A 25,550-nucleotide genomic window follows, 5' to 3' on the forward strand; every position below is an offset into this window, starting at 1 on the left:
CTGAGGCCAATATCCCACTGACTAGGAATGGTGACTATTACAGGTCAGCTCCAAACAGCCTGGTCGGGATTAGGATTCCATGCAGTCTGGCTTTACTTAGGCTAATGTGATGGTCAGGGAGAAAGAAAAATGGTGTCGAGTTACACAACTGTGCATACATCAGCCAGGTTATGTGATATGGATGTTTTTTTCCTGTCATTATTCAAAAGTTTTAATCAAAAAAAAAAAATCTTTTGTGTTCGCATAGGTAATAAGGGTGCTCCGATCGATCTGTTTTTGTAATGTATTATTCGGCAGGATAGTTACATTTATTTATTTATAAGCGGATATCAATAACCCAGCATAGGCTGCTATGGTTTATGTTGCGTCTCTAAAAAGTGTTTCTAAGAAAGAGAGTGGAATATGTTAAACATGTTTCCTGCCACTAAATAAACAGTTGTTGTTCATTCATGATATTTTATCATCTCTGCATTGTTATACTTAATATACATTGTTGTTAAGAATAGTTAAATAGATAATGTTACATGATGAATATAAGGCTTCAAATAGACCCCTTAATCAGAATCAGAAAAGGGTTTAATCGCCATGAAAGTTTGCACAGACAAGGAATTTACTTTGTCAGGAAGGTGCATACATTCAACATATAGGGATCATAAATCTTGAATAGTGGTGTACAAGTCTAACTATACTAAGTACTAACGGTACAAGGTCTAACTAATACTAAGGGGCTGTAAGAATTTAGGAAAAAAAGATTGGTACTCTGTATCGGCCGATACTGCTTCTAGCGATCGGTTCCAAAAATCCTGATCGGAGCACCGCTAAGCTTAGGCTTGTTACCTAAGATAGAGACTATCAATCTTAGGTGATCACACACACATTTTAGGAAAAAGAGAAACACACAGGCTCAAGAAAAACAGAAACAATTCCTTGCTCCAGGTAACTTTTTTTTTCACAAGTTGGTGATACAATGATGCATGGCCCCAATGTTTAGAGGCTCCCAGTACATCACACAATGACACACCAGTAAAGAACACATGACATCAGCTCCCTAAACACATCCAACATGTGTGATGCCCCCTCTTAAAACTGCAGAAAGGCAACAGCTCTCTGTGGGGTGCCACATTCTACACCACATCCAGTCTAATAACACTTATCTGTGAAAGGCCTAAGATAATGACTAAGACTAGGCCAGGGCCTCTATGGGGTGATTTTGTCTCGTAAATGGTCCAGGGGGGTGGTGGTAGGAGTGTCATTATGTTCTGTGAGTAGTACCATTTGCGCCCAGCCACCTATGCATGACGTGCCTCTGTTACTTTAATTATGAAGACCTTTAATCTTAATAATGTTTTTTTTTGGTGAGGGTGAAAGTAGGATGTGGAGAAAATGGGGGCAAAAACACCCAATCCATTCTTTTTTTTTCTTGGCTGAGGAAAACCTTGGAACAGGTGCCGTTTATGATGGAATTAATGAAGAGGCCAAACCCTTTTCTATATTTATCACAGAGAACCCACCCCTCACACAGACACAACCACAAGCCGACAGGAAGTCCGAGATGCCTTATATCAAATTGAAGATCCATTCTCCCTTCCGATATCCATCAGCCTGTATGATGCCTGTGCATAAGGTCCAGTAAATGGAGGCTAAGTGAGTTATGTGCTGGGCCTGAATGATGGACAGAACGGAGATCTGCCTGCCTGATGGGGGCTGTTTTACCATCCTACTGAAAGGACTGTCTATATTCCATTGGTTTGCGTTCCTACATAATGCCACACTAGGCTTTGCTCTGCTTAAAGTGTAGCTAAACCCCAATTTCAATTTCAAAAATGCTTTCTGGGGAAAAAGGCTTCTCTCATTAATTTATGGAAAAGATTACATGTTACAGTGACACTTTCACACACCCACATACATATGTTAGTAATGCTAGCTAGTTGGTTCAAAATTGATCCAATGTGTTTTGTCAAATCCTAATACCACCTCTCTCCAGTTGCTAAAGTCTTAATGCAGGACATGGGGCGTGCATGTTTTGGCAGCAAAATCTACGTTGGCAATTTTCAAATCAAGCTATGATGCAAATAAGTGTTATATTATAAAAGTTTAAATCTTGAAGTAGTCACTCAATATAATAACCATAATTTTGGGGATCACTGAACACCCATAATTTGTCAGCAAAGTAGGTTTGTTAAGGCATAGTTTCCAGTCGGATTTAAGGGGCATGATGGGGGTTGAGTTTATTGGTTTCGTTGGCAACTGTCCCTATAAATATCACATTTAAAGACTCAGGGTAAACCTGCCAAAATGAGGCGATGCACCTTAGATTTGTCCCATTATAAACTTTCTCACAATGGTTTCTCTGGTTCAGAACAGCCCACAAACTCAAGGCTGGTATCAATGTGTTTGTATGGGACCCTTGATAAGCCCCATGGCTGTTTTTAAGAGCTCTCAGTGTTTCCCCTAGGTTTACAGCTTCTGGGGGGGCGGGGGGGACCATGTAGAGACAGAAATGACATGCCGTCGTGTAAATAAGATAAATAAGATAAATAACTTTTATTAAACAAACATAGTTTGTTTAATAAAAGAGCAAGCTATAGACCTGTTTTATCAGGGGGGGGGGGGGGGCGCCCCCTAATATAATGGTAGGGAAAACACTGGCTCTGACAAATTATAGTGCCACCGAGGGGTGGAAACTAGGGTAGCTCTTTTTTATTTATATTTAAAAAAAAAGCATATTAAATTATTGGTTATCTTATCTGTATCAGCCATGCGAAGCAGGTAATGATTGGTATCGGATGGAAACAAAATCCATATTATGTCTTCCCCTCACTTCCCTTCTACATCTCCTGTACATGTCCAATAAAGCTGACAACGGGCAAAATTACATTAAAAAATACTCAAATGTAAACAGTTGTTAGTAACAGTAAATTTCTGTGTTTGTGTGCTAAACAATGGCTGACTGGATTATTGAACCCAGAGTTGGGGATTGCTTGGTTGGGCTGTTAAATGACAGTGTGGTGTTAAATAAAAACGAGATGGAAGGAAGAATATCCGGACTGGTGGAATGCAACTGGCTTGAGACCAGCTCCTTCTCATGTGTATCTAATCTAATCAATGGGATCCAGCCAGAGACTGTAGGCTTCAAGCTGACATTATGACTCCGCCATGGAACCCCCTTCACAACACTGGCTACACTGTCTAAATGGACTGTCTTCTCAGTTCCACTCGGCTGTTGAGAAGGCCATGGTGCCAATGCTCTCCCCTCAAAAAAGACCTGGCTCCATAACATAACCAGGTCAGATGGTGTCAGACAATGTCATCATTTGTCAACTTTCTCTATAAATCAAAATCAAAAAGCTTGAAACTAAGTTTCCAGAAATTCTTTTGACAGATTAGAGTGTTTCTTTTTATTCAAACTACCCATCAAAATAATATATGTGGGTATCCTAGCCTGATTAAAAGAAGCCCAAAGAGTAGGCTACTGTTTATTGTATACTGAGTTGTATATTAGGCTATATCTAAACTCACAACAACAAGCTCTCTGGTAATGACAAAACCTGACACAGACAAAGCCCTCCTCTGTGTCTCTTCCACAGAAACAGGAACACAGAAATTAGGAGCCCCATCTAATATGCATGAGTAATATACACAGAAATTATCAGGTCTTAAATAGGTGCCCTTACAATCTACAGGAGTGCACAGCCAAGAAGTTTACACAAAGATCTTTATTCAGATTACTGAAAAAAGGCAAAAAGAGGTCTCAGACTGAAGATGCAACTTACTGATATCTCCAGTCGTGGTACACACTAAAACATCAACTACATTTTTTTCAATGTTGCCATTATGGACAGGTCTCTCGGACTCACTTTCTTTGTCTTCCTATCCCAGTTATGACTAACCTGGTCTAATTATATTTCTGCTACTTTCAATTACATTAGCCACACATTGAGAGTTTGTTCATCTACGTTAAATGCTTAACTACAATAGCTTTTCCTTTTGATTGTACACATTATATCTCCAAATTAACAGCAATATGTAGGCTGTCTAACAACTAACACTGCTGCTTGGTCTTTAGTAGCCACTTCTGACACCACATGTCTCCACGCAATATGAGTACAACTGTCAAGCATTTGAGGGTTGTCAGAGTAAAGCAGCACCAAGGGGATGTCAGAACGCCCAAATATTTGCAGCTGGTCTTAAGTTTCAGACTATCAGGAGAGCGGCTCTCTCAAAAAACAAACAGAATAAGAAAAAGACTGTAGCCTAGATCCCTCCAATGGAGGCAGAGAGATATAGCCTAAATAAGTTGAAAGACAAAGTATTGTAAAGCAAGCAACCCATGTTTACATTACTTACATTTTTATTACAAAATAGTATCTTGTTAGGAACACCCCTTTCCATTTCAAAATATCAACATGAACTTAAAAACAACCTGGAGAATAGGTTTGCCATTTCATGAACGTGAGGGGTGTTTAGACTTACCTCGCATAAAGGAGGTCCTGGCAGTTGTTCCTCTTCATCTTCATCACAGGGACCTTTCCAACGCGATGCCATCATTTAATTTCACATAAAGACGGACAATCCTTCCAAGCCCACATTGAACTGAGCAGTCCAACAGTAAATGAGAGTCCACGGTTTTGAGTTTGCCTTAACCTAATTCACAAAGCCATTGTCCTAAATCCACTTGTTTAGCTGGGTACTGACAGACAGATCGGCCGGTAGTCAGCTAGTGTATCATGAAAACAAGAGGGAAAATTCAATTACATTTACATTTAGTCATTTATCAGACGCTCTTATCCAGAGCGACTTACAGTAAGTACAGGGACATTCCCCCGAGGCAAGTAGAGTGAAGTGCCTTGCCCAAGGACACAATGTCAGTTTGCATGACCGGGAATCGAACTGGCAACCTTCGGATTACTAGCCCGACTCCCTCACCGCTCAGCCAACTGACTCAATTAGAAAAGGATAATATGTTTCCCCACCAAGGGAAATTTTAAGATTTATGTCACAATTAAAAGTGTGTAGCTAACTTCATATGCGTCAGAAGATCTTAACACAATAAAAAAAAAAATAGTGCTTAGATGCGTAGTTTTATATTGACATAATTCCGTGGGAAGATCTGAACAAATATTTAATTTTAGAAAGGAAGTCTATTTTTTTTTAAGTTTGTTAAAACTATTACAATGAGCTGCTGGTTTATCTGATCGTTGATATGGCATCATTGTGGCAGCTTTGTTTTTGTAATCGTTTGTCATCAACTTTCGATGACTACCGTGCGGCCAATCGACAAGCAACTGCACTGCAACAAGTGGCTATTTACTGTAGACGAAGTAAAGACGAACGTTTCCAAATAATAAAAAAAAGACGCTCCCCCTCCCCTCTCAATTCGTCAGACATCATTGTTAATGAGTAGTTTTTCAGAAAAACTAAAAAGTTATTACATTTTCATACGCAAAAGGTTACTTTTGTATTCGAAGAAAACGGCTCGATTGCTTATCGTTTTGAAGAAAATGAAAGACATTCACGTCATGTGGCCGGGACACACCGACAAGGCAAAGGCGGGGTTTCTCTTCCTAATCAACTCAGCGTTATTTAGAAGTTACATTAAGTACAAAACCCATTAAGCGTCAATGTGTGCATAACTTAAACAAGTACGCAAGCATTACTATGCATTGATATTTGGACAGCGACTTATTATCTGTCCGTTAGTCTTCCAAAACTACTCCAATTCGCTGCAGCCTTCCACACCGCGGGGCAGCGCAGGTAGTCCAAACTGCTACACATAATGGAACAACGTGCCACCCCTGTTGTTCTCATGCTTAACAATGATTACAAAAAAATCCTATTCGAAGTTAACTATTCTGTTCAATGTACAAAACATACAACTAGCTAAATAAAACTTTTCAGGCAGATCGCGAGTTCGTTGGCGAAACACAAAAGTTCCAAAGACTACCAGATTAGTTTACAACACATTAGTTATGCGTTGTTTAGATGAAGTGATCACCTCGGGGAAAAAAGAAACCAGCTAATGTTAGCTAGCTACTTAGCTTGTCGTGCGGTGCAGTAAAGTTAGCCTGCTAGCTTGCTCTGAAACATACCTTTTCTCTTTTATTTGGGGTTCCAGTAAAGTAATTAACTGTCCATAAAAGTTTGTAAAACTCGATCTCTATCGCGGAAGTTCTGTGTCCTCGGATACACTACTGGCATACTTCCATGTCAGTTGTTCGTAAAGCATCCCAACCCAAATAAAGGGAGACGCACGCCTGTTGAAGGTAGCTAGTTGGAATTCGCTTCCAGCCTTCCCAAGTCTCAAAGACCACACTGTTTGCCAGGAAGCGCGGAGATAAGCCAATCACAATCTGACTTGCGTTTGCTGTTTGGGAATCGGACCAACCGAATTGGTTTTTACAAAGTTGGAAAAGACCGTTCCGCAGTATTGGTATTCCAAGGGATTTTAAATAAATAATGGCACTCAAACCACTCATTTATTCTTTTACACTTTCTCCAAATTACTAACAGCCCAACGCTTGTTGCTGAAGAACGTGTGTATTGTCATTATTTGTAAGTAAGTTATTAACGTGTTTAATGTTTTTTGGTTGTTGTTGACAATCCGACACATACTTGACACATACAGTCTCTTACACACAACAGCCACTGCTAGTGTAGATTACAGAAGTCACATGGTGTCCAGGTTCAGAGTGGGGTCGAAGAGTTTGTCGTGTGGAATGGGGGGGATTCACTGCATTAAACAGAAAGAAAGAAGCACTTAAACTCACGAATTTATTCCTGGGTCTCTGGCTTACAACTTGAGAATTATTCATCTCAATAGAGACGACACTTCATAACGTAACATTTATTGTCAAGATTAAATAAATTAAGATTCTGGGTTTCTCTTTCTTCCTTCTATTACATAAACACACACAACCTCAGAAGGGAATCTAAAAAGTGTTCTGATTCTCAGGGCCTTGACAAATGTCTCTTTCATTCCCTCCCGACAGAAGGGGCCACCTGTTCTGAGGATTGGTGGCCTTTGTTGTGGAGGTCATCTTTAGTAAAGGGACTTTCACAAAGCTGTCCTGCCAGGCCACTTCTACATCAAACCCTTCTAAACTAACCATAGGGCATTCTTAAAATGGAGGTGAATGTATTCCAACATTTTAAAGGCAATGCGGTTATAGTAGTAGTTCAGTGCATGTTGATCCAGAATAAATTGTGACCTGGTCTTTGTAATCGGAATCAAGGGGGCTGTAACACATTCATCAATGTTTGTAACTATGCAATAAGATGTGAATATAAAGTTGTTATTGAACAACTTTAATAGTTCAGTTTATGGGGATTTCTAATTCTGAACAAATTCTTACAGACCACTGTTTCTCTGTGGTCCTAGCTTAGATTACAACAGGATAAGGACTTAACAGATATATATATATATTTTTTAAATATATTGTTCTGAAGCTGGTCCTTTGCTCAAACACTGGAGTCATATGTCAGGTGGACACGAAGTTCCCGACAGTTCACACAAGACTTTTTTTGTTCCATTGAATATCTTTAGCCTTTTAACCTAGTGTTTACCATCTCAAAGTCTATCATAGTTCAACTATTGACAAGTTGTTGCTTTGACCATATGAATGTCCATGGATAAAGTAATGAGTGCAGCATATCAGCAGACAGAATAGACCAAACAATTAAACAGGTTATGATACTATGAATGAATTGTACATTAGAGTACTTCTTAATGGAAAATATTGCTTTCAGAACATAGGGTGGATTGACTCATCATTTGCAACTATTGTGCAAATACATCCAAGAGTGCAGAGAAACACATGATGTACAGCTGGTTTCAGTCTTGTGAGCTGCACCACAGCAACCAGTTAAGCAACCCATTTATACTAAAGTACTTTATTTTCTATTAAGGAGGAAAACATTAAGTGTAGACAATCAGAACTAATACAATTTTATTACATTACCGTTATTTATTTCAAACATAAACCCAAAAATGATAGACATTAGTTTGTTTAGTGTATGTCTTTCAGGCACCAAAACATACACCGTAAACTGTAAGTGTTTTTCACACATATACTCTGACCTTAAACTTTAAATCTTTTTTCCTGTGGCCCTGATCCAAGTAGAACAGTAAAGATTACAGGAATACACATGGACAACAAAAATGGAAAGGTCTTTTTCAATCAGAACCTCCAAATACCACAACAGTGCAATCCCTTTCATCCAAAGCTGAATGTTTCTGTTTCACACAAAGCATGGAGTCAAACTCTGTAGTTGAAGCAAACGCCCTTCACTCATTACTCTAATTAAGCCAATGTATGTCAATCAACCTTTTTCCTCAATATATTTCAAGATGAAGAATATTGTCCCACATGGATCTGCTGTCAGAATAAGAACACAGTTAGTTAAAAGATGCACAAGAATATAAATAGAAGGCAATGAATGGAAAGGCAGTTTCAATGGTTATTTTCTACGCAATGTCAACATTTAGCAATTCTGAACAGGTAAGAATATGGAACAAACATTTCACAGTTCAAAAAACAAATCAATGCACTTGGGTCCTTACGTAATATATTTAATAGGGAGTGGGTTCTGAGGAATGTCTCAATGAATGTAGTGAAGGAACAGGAGGTGGCTCTCCTTATTAATCAGTCTCCTAACATTTGTGTCACTGACCACTCATGGGAAGCCTGTCCAAGGTTTTTGTGGCACAACATTTCCTGTTCCTCATCAGTTTGCCTACACAGCAGCTCCCCTTTTAAACTTTGTACTTCAGTTTTCCCCTTTCACTCAGTACACAGATATGCTGTGGAGAAGAGAAAAAAAAGTAAAGAAAGTCAAACCGAATAGATTAAATGCAATATAAATGTTGCCAATTGTATTTTTCCCCTTCTGATTTGATGTCATAATAGTGCTCATTAGATCTATGATTTGAGACTGTCCCTCAACTGACTAACTAGAGAGGGCCAAGCGAAGAGCGCATTGTTAAAATAATAAAGAGGTTAGGGTTGGACAACAACTTACATTGAGGTCTCTGAAATACTCATTGTAGTCTAGGGCATAGCCAACTACAAAGCGACTGGGTATCTCAAAACCAACATCTGAGAAGGCAGACAACAGGAAAAGAGAGGAGAACCAATTACAATTTACATTGTGAAAATGTGAAACTGAAGTTTACTATGCTCCATGAGCACAATCAAACAATATAAAACAAAAAAATATACACACAGTCAGGGACACATCCTGCTCCGTTTAGAACTCTCTTCACCAGCAGTCTGAAATTAATAAAAACACCATTTTAGATTACCCAATATCTCCCACCTGTAATACAGAAAAACCTGAGACCCAAATCTGAAACACAGGCCCTTCATTATCTGCCCCTGTCTAGACTGGAAATAGGAAATTGAGTGATTAAGAAAGGCAGGTCCCTTGGGCTCTGTGCAGCTCAATGTCCCAGGTATATACTCACTCACCCTGCTACTTTGATCATCTTAGGCCTGAAGGCCTCCACATGTTTAAGGAGAGTCTTCATTGTCTTCCCTGTGTCTACAATGGCCTGCAGTGGAAAAATAAAAGCAAGTGTTTTTGAGATGTCTATCAACACTTAAATATTGACCAAGCAGTGAAGGATGCATGTTATAGAAGAGAGCAAGACAAGGATAAAGAGTTAGAGCAAGGGAGTAAGGACAAACGATAGATAAGCATTCTGTATTAACCACAACAAACACAAAAGGGGAACAAAGTGATACTGAAACCTATCTCACCGCAAACATATAGCCGTGTGGCTTTACAGCGATAGGGAGGAAGTGGTTGTGTTTCCAAGACCAGGGGGACATCACCACACTGGTGTCTTGTGTTGTCAATGCTTCTTTTTATGAGATCATCACAGGACTAATTATGTGTACCATGTTATTTTGGTGACACAGCAGCCATCATTGTTGTTTCAACATATGTGACTGAAAGTCTCCACTTATCATTTTCTGCTCAACCAAGCATAGAGCATTTCACAATACCAGAACTGCTATGCTATTCTGGTGAGTTGCATTTACTGTAACAAGTAAATGAACATTGTTGTCTCTTGGGCCATGTTTTGTGATGTGAGAACAAGAATATAGGAAGGAACTGAAACAAAAAAAAGTATTCAAATTTAATGTTGAGATGAGGTCTTGTTATGAATGACTGCACAGACAAAGTCCAATTTGGTTTTTGGTTTTCATCTGAAGTCCCAAAAAATTAACCATTTACAGTATTTTTAAATTCATGTTTCTGTATAGAATAATGATGCACCCTGTATATGATCTCTGAGATACATGGGCAACAAATTGTTGACAAGACAAGAGATGATTTAATCCGTTTTGATGACAGTACCTAAACAATTCTCATTATGGGCCCTCTGCTGAGAAATAAACTTTATTTTTTCCAATTTAAACATTAGGTCTGGTCTGACTCATTCAAGCAGAAAAAAGGCAAGTTCAATTATTGCTTTGACCTTCTTAAACATGATGTTCAGTAGTTGGCTAATACATCTGAAAGCAATGCAAAAATAAATAATTAATAAGAAGGTTGACTTACCTCCACTATCAAGACGTTCTTTTAGGAGCATGTTAGAATGAAAGAAGGAGAAAAGCAAACAGTCATGCATGGTTCAACAAAACACTCATGCATAACAACTTATCTGGAATCCACCAAATGCATTACCAAGACTACATTCGTAAAGCAACTCGGTTGAGATTTATCTGCAAAGTGTTTATCCGAAAGACACCAATCACCACATGAAACCAATGACACACACAATTATATTTTTATATATACAAGGGACCACACTGACTCTAATGACTTGTTGCTTAAAACACACTGCTTTTTGCACTGCATTGCAAAATTGCATCTTGTACATTTGTATTTTTTGTAATATTTTTATTTTTATATAGTAAATTATGGCAACTTATATTTTATTGTATATTTAATTCTATTCTAATCCCACTTAGTACTGCCAGTTTATGTACCCTTAGTATAGATAGTCCACATATTTAAATTGTAGGTATATGTTTATTGTATGCACCTTCCTGCCAAAGCAAATTCCTTGTCTGTGCAAACTTTCATGGCGAATAAATCCCATTCTGATTCTGATTCTGAAATGCCATGCGACTTGTGGCATTTGAAAACTGGTATTTTCAATATTGGTAATGATGATAGAAGACAGAAGAGTCTCAATATCACAAGCAACATTCCTGGTGTTGCAACAAAAGTCAATCAGAGGACTGTTGGGCTTTACCCCCATGCAGGGACAGACAGCCATCAGTAAATGACATTAAACTCTATCGACATATCTTAATACCTATTTGTGCCAAGTAGAACCAGTATTGTCCAGTACTGCAGGGAGAAAGCAGGATTCACAGTGATTCTTTATCACCAACAGCCACTGGCATAAACAAATATTGTCTATATTGTTCTTCTAATAAATGGGAAAAACTATTGTGTAACCATAGTGAATTATACCTTGGTTGAATGGAAGTGGAAGATATTTTGTTCTGGGAAAATATTCTGCGTGCGGACAAAGCTCTGTCACGTCTTTGTCTGGATTACATCTCAGCAGGGCTGTTAGACCTATTATTAAGTAGACCAAGCATTAAAGCTGTTCAAAGATGGCTCCCGTTTCCCATTTCTATGGAAAGTGTTCAGTGGCGCATTGAAGCTTGAAAAACCGAGATACAGTCCACACCATGTTGAACTTACTATATGTCCGGTCTTGCGCAGAAGAATGGCTCGTCATGCTCCGGGCTTCATAATAGGTCTATGCCGTCTTTGACATAAAAAATTATAATTAAAAAAAATTGGGGTGCTAGTTTTCCCATTTCGGATGGGTTTCAAACTCAGCAAAAACTCTACTGAAAATGCTAGTATTTTGAGCCAGGTTCGAGCCAGGTTTAAAAAAAAATGTTTTGAGGAAGATGGTTTTGACTTAAGTTAATAGAATAAAATCACCGGAACAAGCCGGGTGCCAAAATGGAAATGCAATGCCATCAAGATCCATTGGTGCCTTCGCTTCAAGTTGAAGAGCGAGGGGTGGGGTCTTGAGAGGAACCTTTGAGTTCAGATGAAAAAAGAGAGCTGGCAGATTAAGGGGAAGGGTGCCCTCTTGTGGTAATTTAACTTCATTGATAAATCCCACCCCAAGTCTGCCTGTCAAACTACTGAAAATCGAAATCGCAATAATTCTCTATCTCCTAAATGAAGCCTTTGGAGGTCATTTACAATATATATCCATATGTTTGGAAACCAACGAGACCTTGTCTACAACAGGATCTTCTCTACACCTGATCTTACAGTAACCTCCCTAAATGTGTCAGACCACTTTGTTTCATTCTCTCTCCCCCTCCCTCAATGACTCCAAGGATATCCCACTACTACCTACAGGCATAACTTGTGCACGCTCTCCCACTCTTCCTTTACCTCCTCTATTCTCCTGCAAATAGAATTCTTCTTCTTCTCTGTATCCAACAAACACACAAAAAGGGAACAGGCAATCTCCCCTCAAACTTCAAGATGGCTCATGTCACCCATCTGCTAATATAAATAAAGCAAAACATTCTGGATCATTGCTATTCTCGATCAAACTCCCTTCTTAACCGGGAAGAACTGCTGGACCCTAATAATGCTGGAACTGCTGGTTCCAGAATTACCGATGTTACGGATGTTTGTCATCCCACCACTTGACTGAAACTGAATCCCAACAAGATGTAGCTATTCTCTGCCAGATCCTCCCCGGTACAAAAGCTCTCCATCACCATCAATGCCATCATGGTGACAGATTTCTGCTCTGCGAGAAACTAAACAATCATCCTTGCTGAAAATCTGAATATCAAGAATGCAACAGACCCAGCTGTTAATCCAGGCCACAGTACTCTCTCATCTAGACTATTGTAACCAACTTGTCGCAGGGCTACCTGCGTACACCCTCTGCAGATCATCTAGAATGCAGCCACCCGCCTAATTGCCACATTTACTCACATACCAGGTAGCTCCACAACCTGCCTGTCACTGCGATCTGGCAAAAAACTCTGACCCTAGAAGAAGCTCTTGTTTTACCCTACTTCACCCTTAACTATGTTGCAGCCCCTCAGACCTCCAGGACATCATTCAGCTGTAGCACAGTCCACAGACAAAGCACGGTACCATCACACCTTCTCCTACCCCCGACAAGGAAAGGGTTTTTCCCCTTTGTCCTTCTCCCAGAGGAGAAGCTTCAAAGCTTCTGGCCCAGCATGGGGTCAGAAACAGAGGCCACACGGCCCACAGTATCAGACAAAGGATTTATGAGGAAGAACTTTCTTATGTGGATTTACAAACATATTCTCAAGGACTACATGGCTCATGGACACTATTTCAATGACAGTAGTTGATGTGTTATAATGTGTGTTTTTCTCATTTACTTAGAACGTTGTTTAATTGAGGTTTGATTATAACTTCCCTTCAAGTATAGTTAAGTCAGCCAATCTTAATATCAAAATGATTGTACCATACTAACAAAACCATTTATGAATGTTGTATTGTTATATTCTGAAGTTTAAGCATTCCATGGACAGTTGAAATAACGGAATTCAAAAGGTACAGCTACTTCACACCTAGGCAGATCTCAGGACGACGCCCAGGTGGGGGGAAACTGACCAATGAAAGAGGTCACCTTCACGGGGACCCCCCCCTTGTTCTTTGGAGTATAAAACCCCCAAACGTACAATCACCCCCGCTTGTTCGTAGGCTTAAACTGAGGTGAACGCGTCACTCTCTAACCTATTCCAATTCAATTGGCACATTCACTGAGCGCCCGGAACTTTGACGAGAGATTCCGCTTTCTATTCGTTGGACATAACAAACCTTTGACTCCTTCTTCAAACCGACAAAAGTAACTACGATTTGCAATATTTCTTACTTGTAAAAAATATTGGCATGTTGTGATTAAATGGTTGATGTTTGATTGTATTTTACAAATGAGTTAACTTAACCCTTGTTAAGTCAGTTGCCCTTGCTCGTCCATTGTTACCCCAAAGGCCTCCCTGTCCCTCTCTACCCCTCTCCCACTCTCTCTCTCCCTCCCTCCCCCCTTCACACGCGCTCTACACAGCCATTGTGTTGCTCGCCCTCATTTGCATACAGCCACTGTACTACTCTGACTAACCCATAACTTATCTGGTATTTGTTCATTATAATTACATTCTCCTAAATAAATCATTGTGTATAATACTCGCGTATCACTCACGTTATCTGATTTGCTCTACTTTCATAGAATTCACTACTTGAAGATTAGACTGATTATTACGAAGGCTATTATTTCAATATTATTCAATAAGGTTTCCTCTATCCCTTTAACAATAAGAGGTGGTGCCCCCAAGAACTACATACTTTATTATAAATTAAGTATTGCTAATCTTAAACGATCAAACCCCGCTACATATTGGTGCCCCGTGCGAGGCTTTGAAACAGATTGAAATGAGCGATCTATAACGGAGATACATTTTCCGTCTGAAACCCACCCTTTTGGTTAAATTAACGTTCCGTTGTATTTAACTATTCCCCCAGATAGCTACGGGTTTGAACACTGTTTGAATACCGTGCTGTGTACTGAGTGAATTGGCTTTGTCGTGAACAATTGGCTGTTTGTGTTGTAACTAACTAGCTTCGGAAAAGCTAAACTTGAGCGGAGGTACGCGCGTGCGCAGTGACACTGCGACCCGTCTCATTTCATTTTGTAAAATCTACAAGGCAGCGCTTCCAAGAGAAGGCATAAGAACCTTTTAACGAGTCTTAATCACTACTTATATTGGTACCATACACGCTTCAAAAAGGTGTATTATAGTAGTGTTGGCCATTTGGGTTGAGTAAATCAACCAAGCAACTGATAAGTTGCCATTGTCTAGTTAGAGGAACATAACAGACATTGATCAGTCCAAAAGGACTTTGATTTTGAAGGAGACAACTCTCTACATTAAGCTATATGCTTCTACCTTGTTAAACAATTGGTAAATTGATTAACCTAGCTTTTCGGAAAAAGCTTCATATTGTTTTGCATAATTCAACATTAATGTAAACACTCAACTTCTAGAATCAGTAAAGTAACAGTAAAATAATTATTGAGACAGGAGAAGCTGCTTATTTAAGGACCTTTATTGTTGCTTAACCGGAAATAGTTACCTTTCGTCAACAAGACCTGTAATTTGATTTTCATTCTGCGCACTTAAAAGTGGAAGTTGTCAGAATATCGGCGCTGTTGACTGTAAATCTATTTACCCCTCATCAATATCCAACTTTAACAACAATCGCTAAATAATAATTAAACGTAAAGTGCATTATTTTTAGTTTGCCCACTCTATCTGCAATCAGTCCAAAAGGACTTTTGTTTGGAAGTAGCCAAACAACGCAGCCTGTACTGCCACAATATTGTTAAACCATTCCTAAATTGATAAACTAGCTTTTCGAAAAGAAGCTTCACTGTTTTGCATTCAATTCGAGGTGAATGTAAAACCCTTGCCCAATTTAAAGCTACATTATAGATGCAGCAACAATTTGGTTCATTATCTGTTTGATTGTACAAGCTAAACCGGCTAACTTAATGTGCTATAGTATTTCAATACATTGTACTTTCTCAGTCCAGTTTAGGCTAAAACAAATCAACAGCTACTCAATCTAAATTCTCTAATCTTTTATAGATAGTATAACAAGATTACTGAAATTAAGATTTAATATAGGCCTAAAAGAATAAATAATTTATTTGAATCTTTGATCCTGGATGGTGACTTTAATATTAATTTCTGAATATTAATCTCAGTTTTTGATTGTTAATCTTTGAATATTAACTTCTGATTTTAATTTTAATATTAAGTTGGTAAAAAAAAAATATATATATATATATATTTTTGTTTTTGTTTTTTGTTTTTTTTTACCAAAAAAAGAGAACCACTACAAAACTAAAGTGCCTATCAACATTATCACAATAGCATTGTGTTAATAACTCCCAGTAGCCGAACCAAACATGTCTCACCTCACGGAAGCTGAGAAACTGATGGTCTACCTATCCAGGAAAAGAAAACCCAGGATATGTGGAAACTCTGACCGGACTACCTTTCGAAGAGGTCTCCAGGAAAACCCTGGAAGTGGTCGCACAAAATGTGGGCCAAGTATTGAACAAAGACCAAACCATCAAATGCATATCCAGCCTCGGTCTAAACTATGCTGCACAACTCATGTTATCAATTGCAGATGTCAAAACACAATGGGAGCAAGCTCTCCAAGATCAAGAAAATGCAAAACAAGAAAAAGAAAGAGAACGACAAAACCAGGGACGGCTGGAACAGGAAACCAGCAAACAGACTAAAGAACTAGATAGAGCTAGAAAACAGCTAACGGAACAGGAAACGCAGCTAACGGAACAGGAAACGCAGCTAATGGAACAGGAAATAACCCTCAAGGATGCCCTCAAAGAAAAAGAAAAGGAACAAGACCGACGGGAGCTAATGGAACAAGAAACCAGCGATCTGACTGGAGAACTGGAGAGAGCTAGACAACAGCTAATGGAACAGGAAACAACCCTCAGGGATGCCCTCAAGGCGAAAGAAAAAGAACAAGAAATCCGGGAGACACTGCAACAGGAGAACAAGGAACTGGCTACGGAACTGGGAGACCTAAAAGAAGAAATACACGGGGTTCAGAAAAGCAAAGAGGACTCAACCGCCCTCATGGAAAACACAGTGAAGATATTGGATGAAGCTAATGAAAAAGTAGCAGACTACGACCACCTAAAAGAAGAATTGCACACTCTCTACACAAAATTACAACACCTGGACCAAGATCTCTCACACATCACAGCTGACAGGGAGACAATGAAGAAAGACTTATATGAAACCAAAGTGGAACTACTATCTACCATTCATAAGCTGAACAAAGCGAACGCCACGATCCTAGACAAAGAAAACTCAAACACCGACCGACGGTGGAGAACTGACATCAGAGAAATAGATCTGCAACCAAGAAACCAGTACCCAAGACAGCTGCACTCACCTGAAGCACCCCTCCACTCCGAGTAGGAAACAAGAAGACCATATAGGGATACATCCACTCCCAGCCAATCTCTGTACCAAGCTGACACAAATCCACGAAGAACGAGGGGAACAGAAGATGTGGAGCAGCCGAGCAGAAGACTGGATGACCAGAAAATGGAGCTACAATTCCAACCTGAACGTTGCGGTCAGACCACAGCCCCAAACAGATGGGATGATGATGAACCCTCAAGCCCAGCCCAACAACAGAATGCAAGGAAATCGCATGTACTGCAATCAGCAGTGTCCCTAGATCTGTTATCAAAAATTAGCATAGAAAGGTTTGATCCAGACAATCCCACTCAGAGCATTGAGATGTATCTAGAACAACTGAACTACAATCTGGAACGCCTGCCTACAGCTACATACGCGGACAAGCTGTACCTATTGAAGAACACCTCTTCCAGCTCAATCAGAGCCCTGCTTGACAGGCAACCTGCTGGAGAACGCCACAGCTATGACATGGCTTGCCGGACCCTCAAGGCTTGGCACTCAGAAAGTAAAAGCTCCTGCTGCACTACCGCCTGCACACAAAACAAAAGGCCAACGAAAACCCAAAGACATTCTATGAGAGGTTCCGGAAAGCCTATTTTGCAACAGAAAACCAACCCGGAGGAGAAGAAACTCCCATGTTCAAGTCAGTGTTCATCAACAACCTCTCCCAATCCATAAAACCCTTCATGACGACCTTCGCGAACCAGGAAACCATGACGGCTCTGCAGCTGAGGGACATGGCATATAAATCATGGGCGAACAACAATCGATCTCAAGACTCAAATGTCCATGTGGTGGAATCAGACTCACACCTACAACTAGAAGGAAGAGAACTCCAGAGACCCTACGAACCCAGACCCGCCTACAAGCAACCCTCCTATAATGCACGAGACCCCTCAACAAGACCCGAACAATATCAAAACAATTACAACAGACAACAACTATGGATACAAACAACACTCCTATCACGCAAGAAACCACTCAACAAGACCCACACCGTACCAAAACGAACACAACAACCCTGGACGACACCAAGACAACTGTAACAAAACAAACAAACCCCAAGAGTATCAACAAAAAGAAAAACATGAAGAGAACATAGAAATCATGAAGAAAAACATTAGTGACAAACTAAGAAAATTGGATGAAGCAAACAAAAAGGATCCGTCAGACCCAGCATGACTAGAAGGCCCCAACACGGAAAACACACCTCAAATGCTCCCCATTGGATGGAAGAAAGGGAAGAGGACCCAAAAACACCACAAACTCACAAGAAGACAACCTCCAGAAACAAGAACATACAAACAAGACCCACAGTTACACACATTTCTGGGTGAGCTTTCCAGAAAAGGAAGAGCTAACCGAAGCTATGTCCCCATCACACTTGAAGATGAAGTGCCCTGCGAAGGATTGCTGGACACAGGAGCAGAAATCTGCCTGATTGCACCCACCTTGGCCGCTCAGCTAAAAGAAATAGCCAGATCAAACAGAAGATGGATTAAAAGTGAAGATAGTGAATTCAACATCACAAGCTTCACCCAAAACAAAGCTCCAGTCACAGAGACACTGTACTTGAAGCTAACATTTGGGGAAATGTCCCTAATCCACCCCATCCATGTCTCACCGCTTGAGACCGAAAAACTGCTGATTGGACACGATCTACTCAACAGACTGGAACCCCTCATAGACTTAAAACGAAACCAGATGTGGACCCACGTCAAGAAGCCCTATCCACTGCCTCACCCTGAAGTCCAGAACACAGTCTTCACAGTGGAAGGGGGGGGACATCCCACGTCTGATCCACATCTCTCAGAAGAGGACCCGATCCATGGGTTAGATGGCCGCTCCAGACCGCCACAGAGCTACGCCACTCACCCATCGAGACACAAGGTTCAAAGAGAATCAGCACAACGCCATGACCGTCGGCTGCCATCAGAAACCCACCTGCGACGAAAAGCATCACAGGTCCAAAAGAAGTCACATGATGCCAACTGGATGAGAGTGCAGAAAGTAGGAAAACCTACCATGGCCGACAAGCATCCCAGAAGAAGCACCCCAACTGTGACAAGGTGGCACAAACCCCGGAAGAAAACACTGCTACTCGCAGACAACAGGCCATGCACAGAGGCCTGGGGCCCGTTCTCCGTACGTCGCTAACTCAGTTAGCTGGATTTGATTGTTGACGATTTGTCATTATCTTGGATTGCTCGGTTCTTCGAAGCTCATCCTGGACTTGCTGTCATAGCAACAGGTCCGTAAGCTTAAACCTGCTCAGGAGCAGGTTTATTTTATGTAAACCCGATTAGATTGAGGCTTTACAAGCAGAGGTGATACAGGAAGTCTGTCACAGACATGTCTTGTCCGTTTTTACTACAGGAACCTGTTGCAGAAGGTGCAAGAATAATTAGCAGAATTTAACATGAAACCGAATTAATTGCTCATTGTGTGATAGATAGGCTCCTTAAGCATAGCGCGATATTATGCTAGCATACTTTTTTAGAGGATAGCCTATCGTTTTTTTGTGAGTTTGTCATTTACATAAGAAATTTGTTGAAACCACATCATATGACATTAAAGATGATAAATGAAAATATGAAAGTATGAAAAAAAAAAAAAACATAGGCCTAGCTTACTGTAATAAGTGATAAAACTCGTCACTCCTCTATATTTAATTTGGTCTGCTACTTTTTGCCAGCCCTCTTTCTTGGATTTTGCAGACTTTGAGGTGTTCCCTGGCGTTCTGATAAAATCTTCAAATTCGGAGTAACCTTCGAACAAGCTGTTGCTCTGTTGCGGAAAAAACAGGGCGCTCATTTTGGCCACGGTGAGCAGCCATAGACTTATGTGAGCAGCCAATAGCAGCGTTGCTGATCAAGTTTTCTACTATCGATACATACCCCCTTTTAGACCAACGTATAACTCAATCCAGCTATACTAATCATAAACAACAAGTGTGTTCGAAGAACCGAATTAGCCAGATCATGATAAGTAAGATGATGTCATCTTGGATGTGTCATTTGATCTCGGATGTAATAAGCGACGTACAGAGAACGGGCCCCTGGCCTGGCCTTATACCAGCAACCTGACCCTACCAAACTGCTGATGAAACAGGTGCACAACAGGTGCCTTGACCAAAGTGTCTCAACGTCACAAAAACAAACCTTCCTTTAAACCAAAATAGGCAAACACCGTCACAAGACGAATATGGCTCCACTAACCAATACTTTTATTTCCTAAATCTGTTACCAGAAACCCAACATGATTTACTTAGAGGTACTGTCAAAAGGAATGCCTTAGAGATACCGCCGCATAAGCCACCTTCCCTGGCCCCTGACAAATATGACCATGACTCCGGGAAGTCAAAGCCCACTTCCACTTCTATTATTTTCATTTTAATTTTTCTCCTTTCTTTCTCTTTCCTTTTTCCTTTTATTTCCTTTCATTTTTAGGCATAGAACCTTAGCCCAGAGAAACTTAGTAATAGGACCCAAGTTAGCCCCATTGATTCCTACGTTGTTTAGAGTCCACTCATGCCAATGTGTCCAGTAGAAATGCTATCGTACTGTCGTGTTTGTCTGTTCTCTGCTCTTCTTACGTGCCAACAGCCCAACGACGTCGAGTCATCGGATGTTGCCAGCAGGGGGATATGTAGCACAGTCCACAGACAAAGCACGGTACCATCACACCTTCTCCTACCCCCGACAAGGAAAGGGTTTTTCCCCGTTGTCCTTCTCCCAGAGGAGAAGCTTCAAAGCTTCTGGCCCAGCATGGGGTCAGAAACAGAGGCCACACGGCCCACAGTATCAGACAAAGGATTTATAAGGAAGAACTTTCTTATGTGGATTTACAAACATATTCTCAAGGACTACATGGCTCATGGACACTATTTCAATGACAGTAGTTGATGTGTTATAATGTGTGTTTTTCTCATTTACTTAGAATGTTGTTTAATTGAGGTTTGATTATAACTTCCCTTCAAGTATAGTTAAGTCAGCCAATCTTGATATCAAAATGATTGTACCATACTAACAAAACCATTTATGAATGTTGTATTGTTATATTCTGAAGTTTAAGCATTCCATGGACAGTTGAAATAACGGAATTCAAAAGGTACAGCTACTTCACACCTAGGCAGATCTCAGGACGACGCCCAGGTGGGGGGAAACTGACCAATGAAAGAGGTCACCTTCACGGGGACCCCCCCCTTGTTCTTTGGAGTATAAAATCCCCAAACGTACAATCACCCCCACTTGTTCGTAGGATTAAACTGAGGTGAACGCATCTCTCTCTAACCTATTCCTCTCAATTGGCACATTCCCTGAGCGCCCGGAACTTTGACGAGAGATTCCGCTTTCTATTCGTTGGACATAACAAACCTTTGACTCCTTCTTCAAACCGACAAAAGTAACTACGATTTGCAATATTTCTTACTTGTGACATATTGGCATGTTGCGATTAAATTGTTGATGTTTGATTGTATTTTACAAATGAGTTAACTTAACCCTTGTTAAGTCAGTTGCCCTTACTCGTCCATTGTTACCCCAAAGGCCTACCTGTCCCTCTCTACCCCTCTCCCACTCTCTCCCTCCCCCCTTCACACGTGCTCTACACAGCCATTGTGTTGCTCGCCCTCATTTGCATACAGCCACTGTACTACTCTGACTAACCCATAACTTATCTGGTATTTGTTCATTATAATTACATTCTCCTAAATAAATCATTGTGTATAACACTCGCGTATCACTCACGTTATCTGATCTGCTCTACTTTCATAGAATTCACTACTTAAGATTAGACTGATTATTACGAAGGCTATTATTTCAGTATTATTCAATAAGGTTTCCTCTATCCCTTTAACAATAAGAGGTGGTGCCCCCAAGAACTACATACTTTATTATAAATTAAGTATTGCTAATCTTAAACGAGCAAACCCCGCTACACAGCCAATAGCTTCAAACACAGCTTAACACTGGTTCAAGTCAGAAAGAAAGAACTTTCGACCAGTAGTGTATTTATTCACCTTTCCACTGAGGAAGGACAGGTCTTCCACCCCCACGATGTGGAGATCCTCTGTTGACTGGTCATTCTAGAAAATATATATCATATATACATTTTCTACAGCTAGGACAGATTATCTTATATGCAGTTGGCTATTGTTATCAAGCAGGCAGGAATCAAGGAAGGAGTACACTGCTTGGACCCTCACCATATAGCTCTTGAGGCGGATGAAGTTGACCCTCATGGGGAGGGTGTGGTCAGAGTTGCGGCTCAAGGCTTTGATCTTCTCTACCAAATCAGCACAGAATTGGTAGCCTCCCTTCAGCACACATAACACCACAATAGCATGATCCCCCAGGTCCTCCATTATGTTCCTGGCAAGGCGCTCTGTCCTACAAGGTACATCAAACAGGGTGTGAAGGTCCATTAGCTCACTTAGTTACAGGATGAGGGAAAACTATCACGTGTATGTAGAATAATTTAACAACTTGATGAGACAGTGGATGGATGTACTTCAGTTACCTGTCCATAATCACACCATGTGGAATGTAGACACATTCCAAATCCATAGAATAGTGCTCAGGATAACTGAACAAATCTAAATTGTATCCCGGCCAGTCATCCTTGATCTAGGAGTAAAAGCAATTACATGATATTTGCTAGCTAATTTATTTGATTTTAACAATCTACAATGTTACCATAATGTCAGGTAACTTTGTCAAAGTGATTTAATATTGTTTATATTGGATGCATGTTATTATTACGAAAGTTACTGGAATCACAATCGTCGACAAAATGACCAAATGAGTTACACATCCTTTGCTGGGACCAGAGCCATAGAAAAATAGAGTTGCGACACGCTTTGATCTCGCCGACACGTGATCACGTGGTTCATGTAGCTCGCTGTAGTTCCAAAAAAAAACACTGCTGTCAACCGGTTTGAATGGTTTTCAATGAAGCTGGCCAACGGAAGTCGCTTTCTCAGGCAAATGATGAATGAAACAGGCTCGGTTAAAGAAATCCGATATTCTGGCTATCTTCAGCAGACTTGTATCTACAAAAGGCAGTCCTCCCTGACGTGTTTGGTGTAGAATGGAGTGAAATACAACATTGTGAACACTCACTGCCAGTGAAACACAGGAAAAAAGCCAGAGCTTTTTTGTCACGTGGTTCCGGTAGCTCCCTGTAGCTAAACAAAACCCCCACTGCTGTCAACCTGTTTGAATGGTTTTCGGTGGGACAGACAGCAGCACCATCTCGATTCACGGACATTTTCGGTATATTAACACATAATGTCAATTGGTTACTGGTGTGTTGTATCATGTATGTCTGATTCTTTATTAACATGTATTACATGAACTTATACATAACGCAATATTGTGAAGCAGAGCTAGAAATGGCTATGCTTGCTACCATACTGTACAAACTGTACTGTACCATACTGTACATACCAAACAGTAGCCTAATGAGGACTATATTGTTCCACTTAACGTTTAACCTTAGACGGTTGAAGTAAATGGGTCTTGTTAAACGTTTTTTTATTCATCAGCCCACTTACAATTTAGCCTACCACATTAACAACACTTATATTTGTAGTACTTGATGCAAGTTGAATCTAACCATTATCATCAGCAACTGCTCAATTTAAGACAAGAAAGGAGTTTGGTAAATAGAACAGAATAAACAAGGCAACCAACTACATTCAATAAAACATTTTATTGTACAATATGTCCTGTGTTCTTCCACTCCTTTTGTTTGTAGTGATCCGGTGATCTTCTGGCTATGATACATGTACAGCTAGCTAGAGTAAAAGTGTTGCTTACGTAGACCTACAGTCTAGCTCCAACTGCATTTAGAATCTAACAAGCTTACGATAAACTTTAACTAAAGCTGGCAATATAAAATACTACTAATAACAATTGATATGTGGTGGTCGAAATATGAAAAAATGCAGGATTTTCGTGAATTTACCAGCTAACTTGCTTCGGACCACTTAATTTGCAATTCATTGTTGCTAGCTCTACTAACTAGGCTAATAAGAGCTATATAGAGAAGACTTACTTTGTATGCCAACGAACACCAATAATTAGAACTAATTTGACAGACTATAAGCCAACTGACTTCTGGTTGTGATACACGTGCTCTCTAGCTAGTTTCAGTAAAAGTGTTGCTTACGTTAGATACTAGCTAGACCGTCTAGCTCTAACTGCGTTTCGAATCAAACAAGCTATAATCTTACGATAAACTATCTAAAGCTAGCTATATGAAATACTACTAATACAAATTGATATGTGGTGGTAAAAATATGAGTTGAGAAACAAGATTTTCATCAATTTACCAGCTAACTTGCTTCGGAGACACTGAAAATGAATGGGGTTGAACGGTGGAAAATGCAATGTTTGGAACTACAGGTCGCATGTGACACGCTTTACTTCCGCATTCCTCGATAACAATGGGAGTCTATGGAAGTGTCGCAACTCTCTTTTTCTATGGCTCTGGCTGGGACAAGTTCACCACCCAACCAGAAACTTTGAGGTTTAAGTAGACTTGCATCCATCCGTTGCCGATGTTTGCATTTGTGATTCAAGAACACGTACATTTATTTTTATCCAGTTGTATGTTATATTTACCACAACTCCGCTGTCTCTTCCTCCAGATAGGGCCACTAAGTTATCTGCCATGTTGTTCTCAAACCGAGGACAATCCTCTTTATAGACCGCGAAGTTGTGTTCAGAGAAAAGTGGCAGAGATCGTTGGGAATACGAGGGAGGAGGGGCATCCAACTGATAGAATGCCTGAAGGAAAATTGAGCAAGATGAGCATTGCCATCTTGTGGTCAACTTTGATAAGCTATCTATGAGAAACAATCATTTTCACTGCACTATTTTGAATTTGTATGTGTTGATGATAAATGGGAAGCGAGGTGCCTGAGAACACACGCCGATGCTGTGCCTGTTTCCTTTAAAATGTGAAAATGAAAATGTACCATTATCATCTATAATATCGTTTACAAACACAATGCCCTTTTCATACCAATCAAATTTAAATAACGATTTCCTGTTGATCACAATGACCCTATTGTTCCATAAGGTGGATCCATGTGGAGAAAAGTTATGGGTGAATATCAGTTTCCAATACTTTAGAATTTCTTTGTGGAAGTTTGATAACTTAATAGGAATTCTGGTCAACTCCAAATCACACTGTAGAAAAAATTCAAGCCCTCCTACTTTTTAAAATATATTTCTAGGTATGTGAAACCACATAGAATCTGGTTGTGAAAGATACGTTTTCAACCAATTAATTTTAAAGGTCCCAAACATTGATTCGAAATCCAAAGTTTTGATACCACCCATATCATACTCCTTAACAAGCTGTGATTTCTTAACATAATGAGTTTTATTTCTCCACAAAAATTGGAAAATGACTGAGTTGGCTTTCTTAACATTACCAGGAGACACATACAAGGAGTGACTTGGA

The 25,550-nt window shown here is 40.1% G+C and overlaps 2 protein-coding genes across 2 annotated transcripts in view; both read right to left on the minus strand.

Annotated features, from left to right (window-relative positions):
* Nucleotides 1-6,230, minus strand: part of arhgap21b (Rho GTPase activating protein 21b) — a 47,038-nt gene extending 40,808 nt beyond the window's left edge. Inside the window, exons 1-2 of the mRNA XM_067253141.1 lie at nucleotides 6,090-6,230; nucleotides 4,474-4,717 (exon numbers count right to left, since the gene is read on the minus strand). Coding sequence (XP_067109242.1) covers nucleotides 4,474-4,548 — 75 coding nt within the window. The 5' untranslated portion in view covers nucleotides 4,549-4,717; nucleotides 6,090-6,230. The remainder of the gene's footprint in view (nucleotides 1-4,473; nucleotides 4,718-6,089) is intronic.
* A 1,684-nt stretch (nucleotides 6,231-7,914) lies between these two features.
* On the minus strand, nucleotides 7,915-24,766 carry prtfdc1b (phosphoribosyl transferase domain containing 1b). The gene is made up of 9 exons (XM_067252903.1): nucleotides 24,704-24,766; nucleotides 22,596-22,702; nucleotides 22,282-22,465; nucleotides 22,096-22,161; nucleotides 10,567-10,584; nucleotides 9,468-9,550; nucleotides 9,223-9,269; nucleotides 9,019-9,095; nucleotides 7,915-8,800 (listed from the first exon to the last, which is right to left on the minus strand). The coding sequence occupies exons 1-9, from the start codon at nucleotides 24,752-24,754 to the stop codon at nucleotides 8,753-8,755; spliced, it is 681 nt and encodes a 226-aa protein (XP_067109004.1). The 5' UTR covers nucleotides 24,755-24,766; the 3' UTR covers nucleotides 7,915-8,752.
* Between the last annotated feature and the right edge of the window lie 784 nt (nucleotides 24,767-25,550).

This window comes from Osmerus mordax, chromosome 16 (genome assembly GCF_038355195.1).
Source record: "Osmerus mordax isolate fOsmMor3 chromosome 16, fOsmMor3.pri, whole genome shotgun sequence".
NCBI lineage: Eukaryota > Metazoa > Chordata > Actinopteri > Osmeriformes > Osmeridae > Osmerus > Osmerus mordax.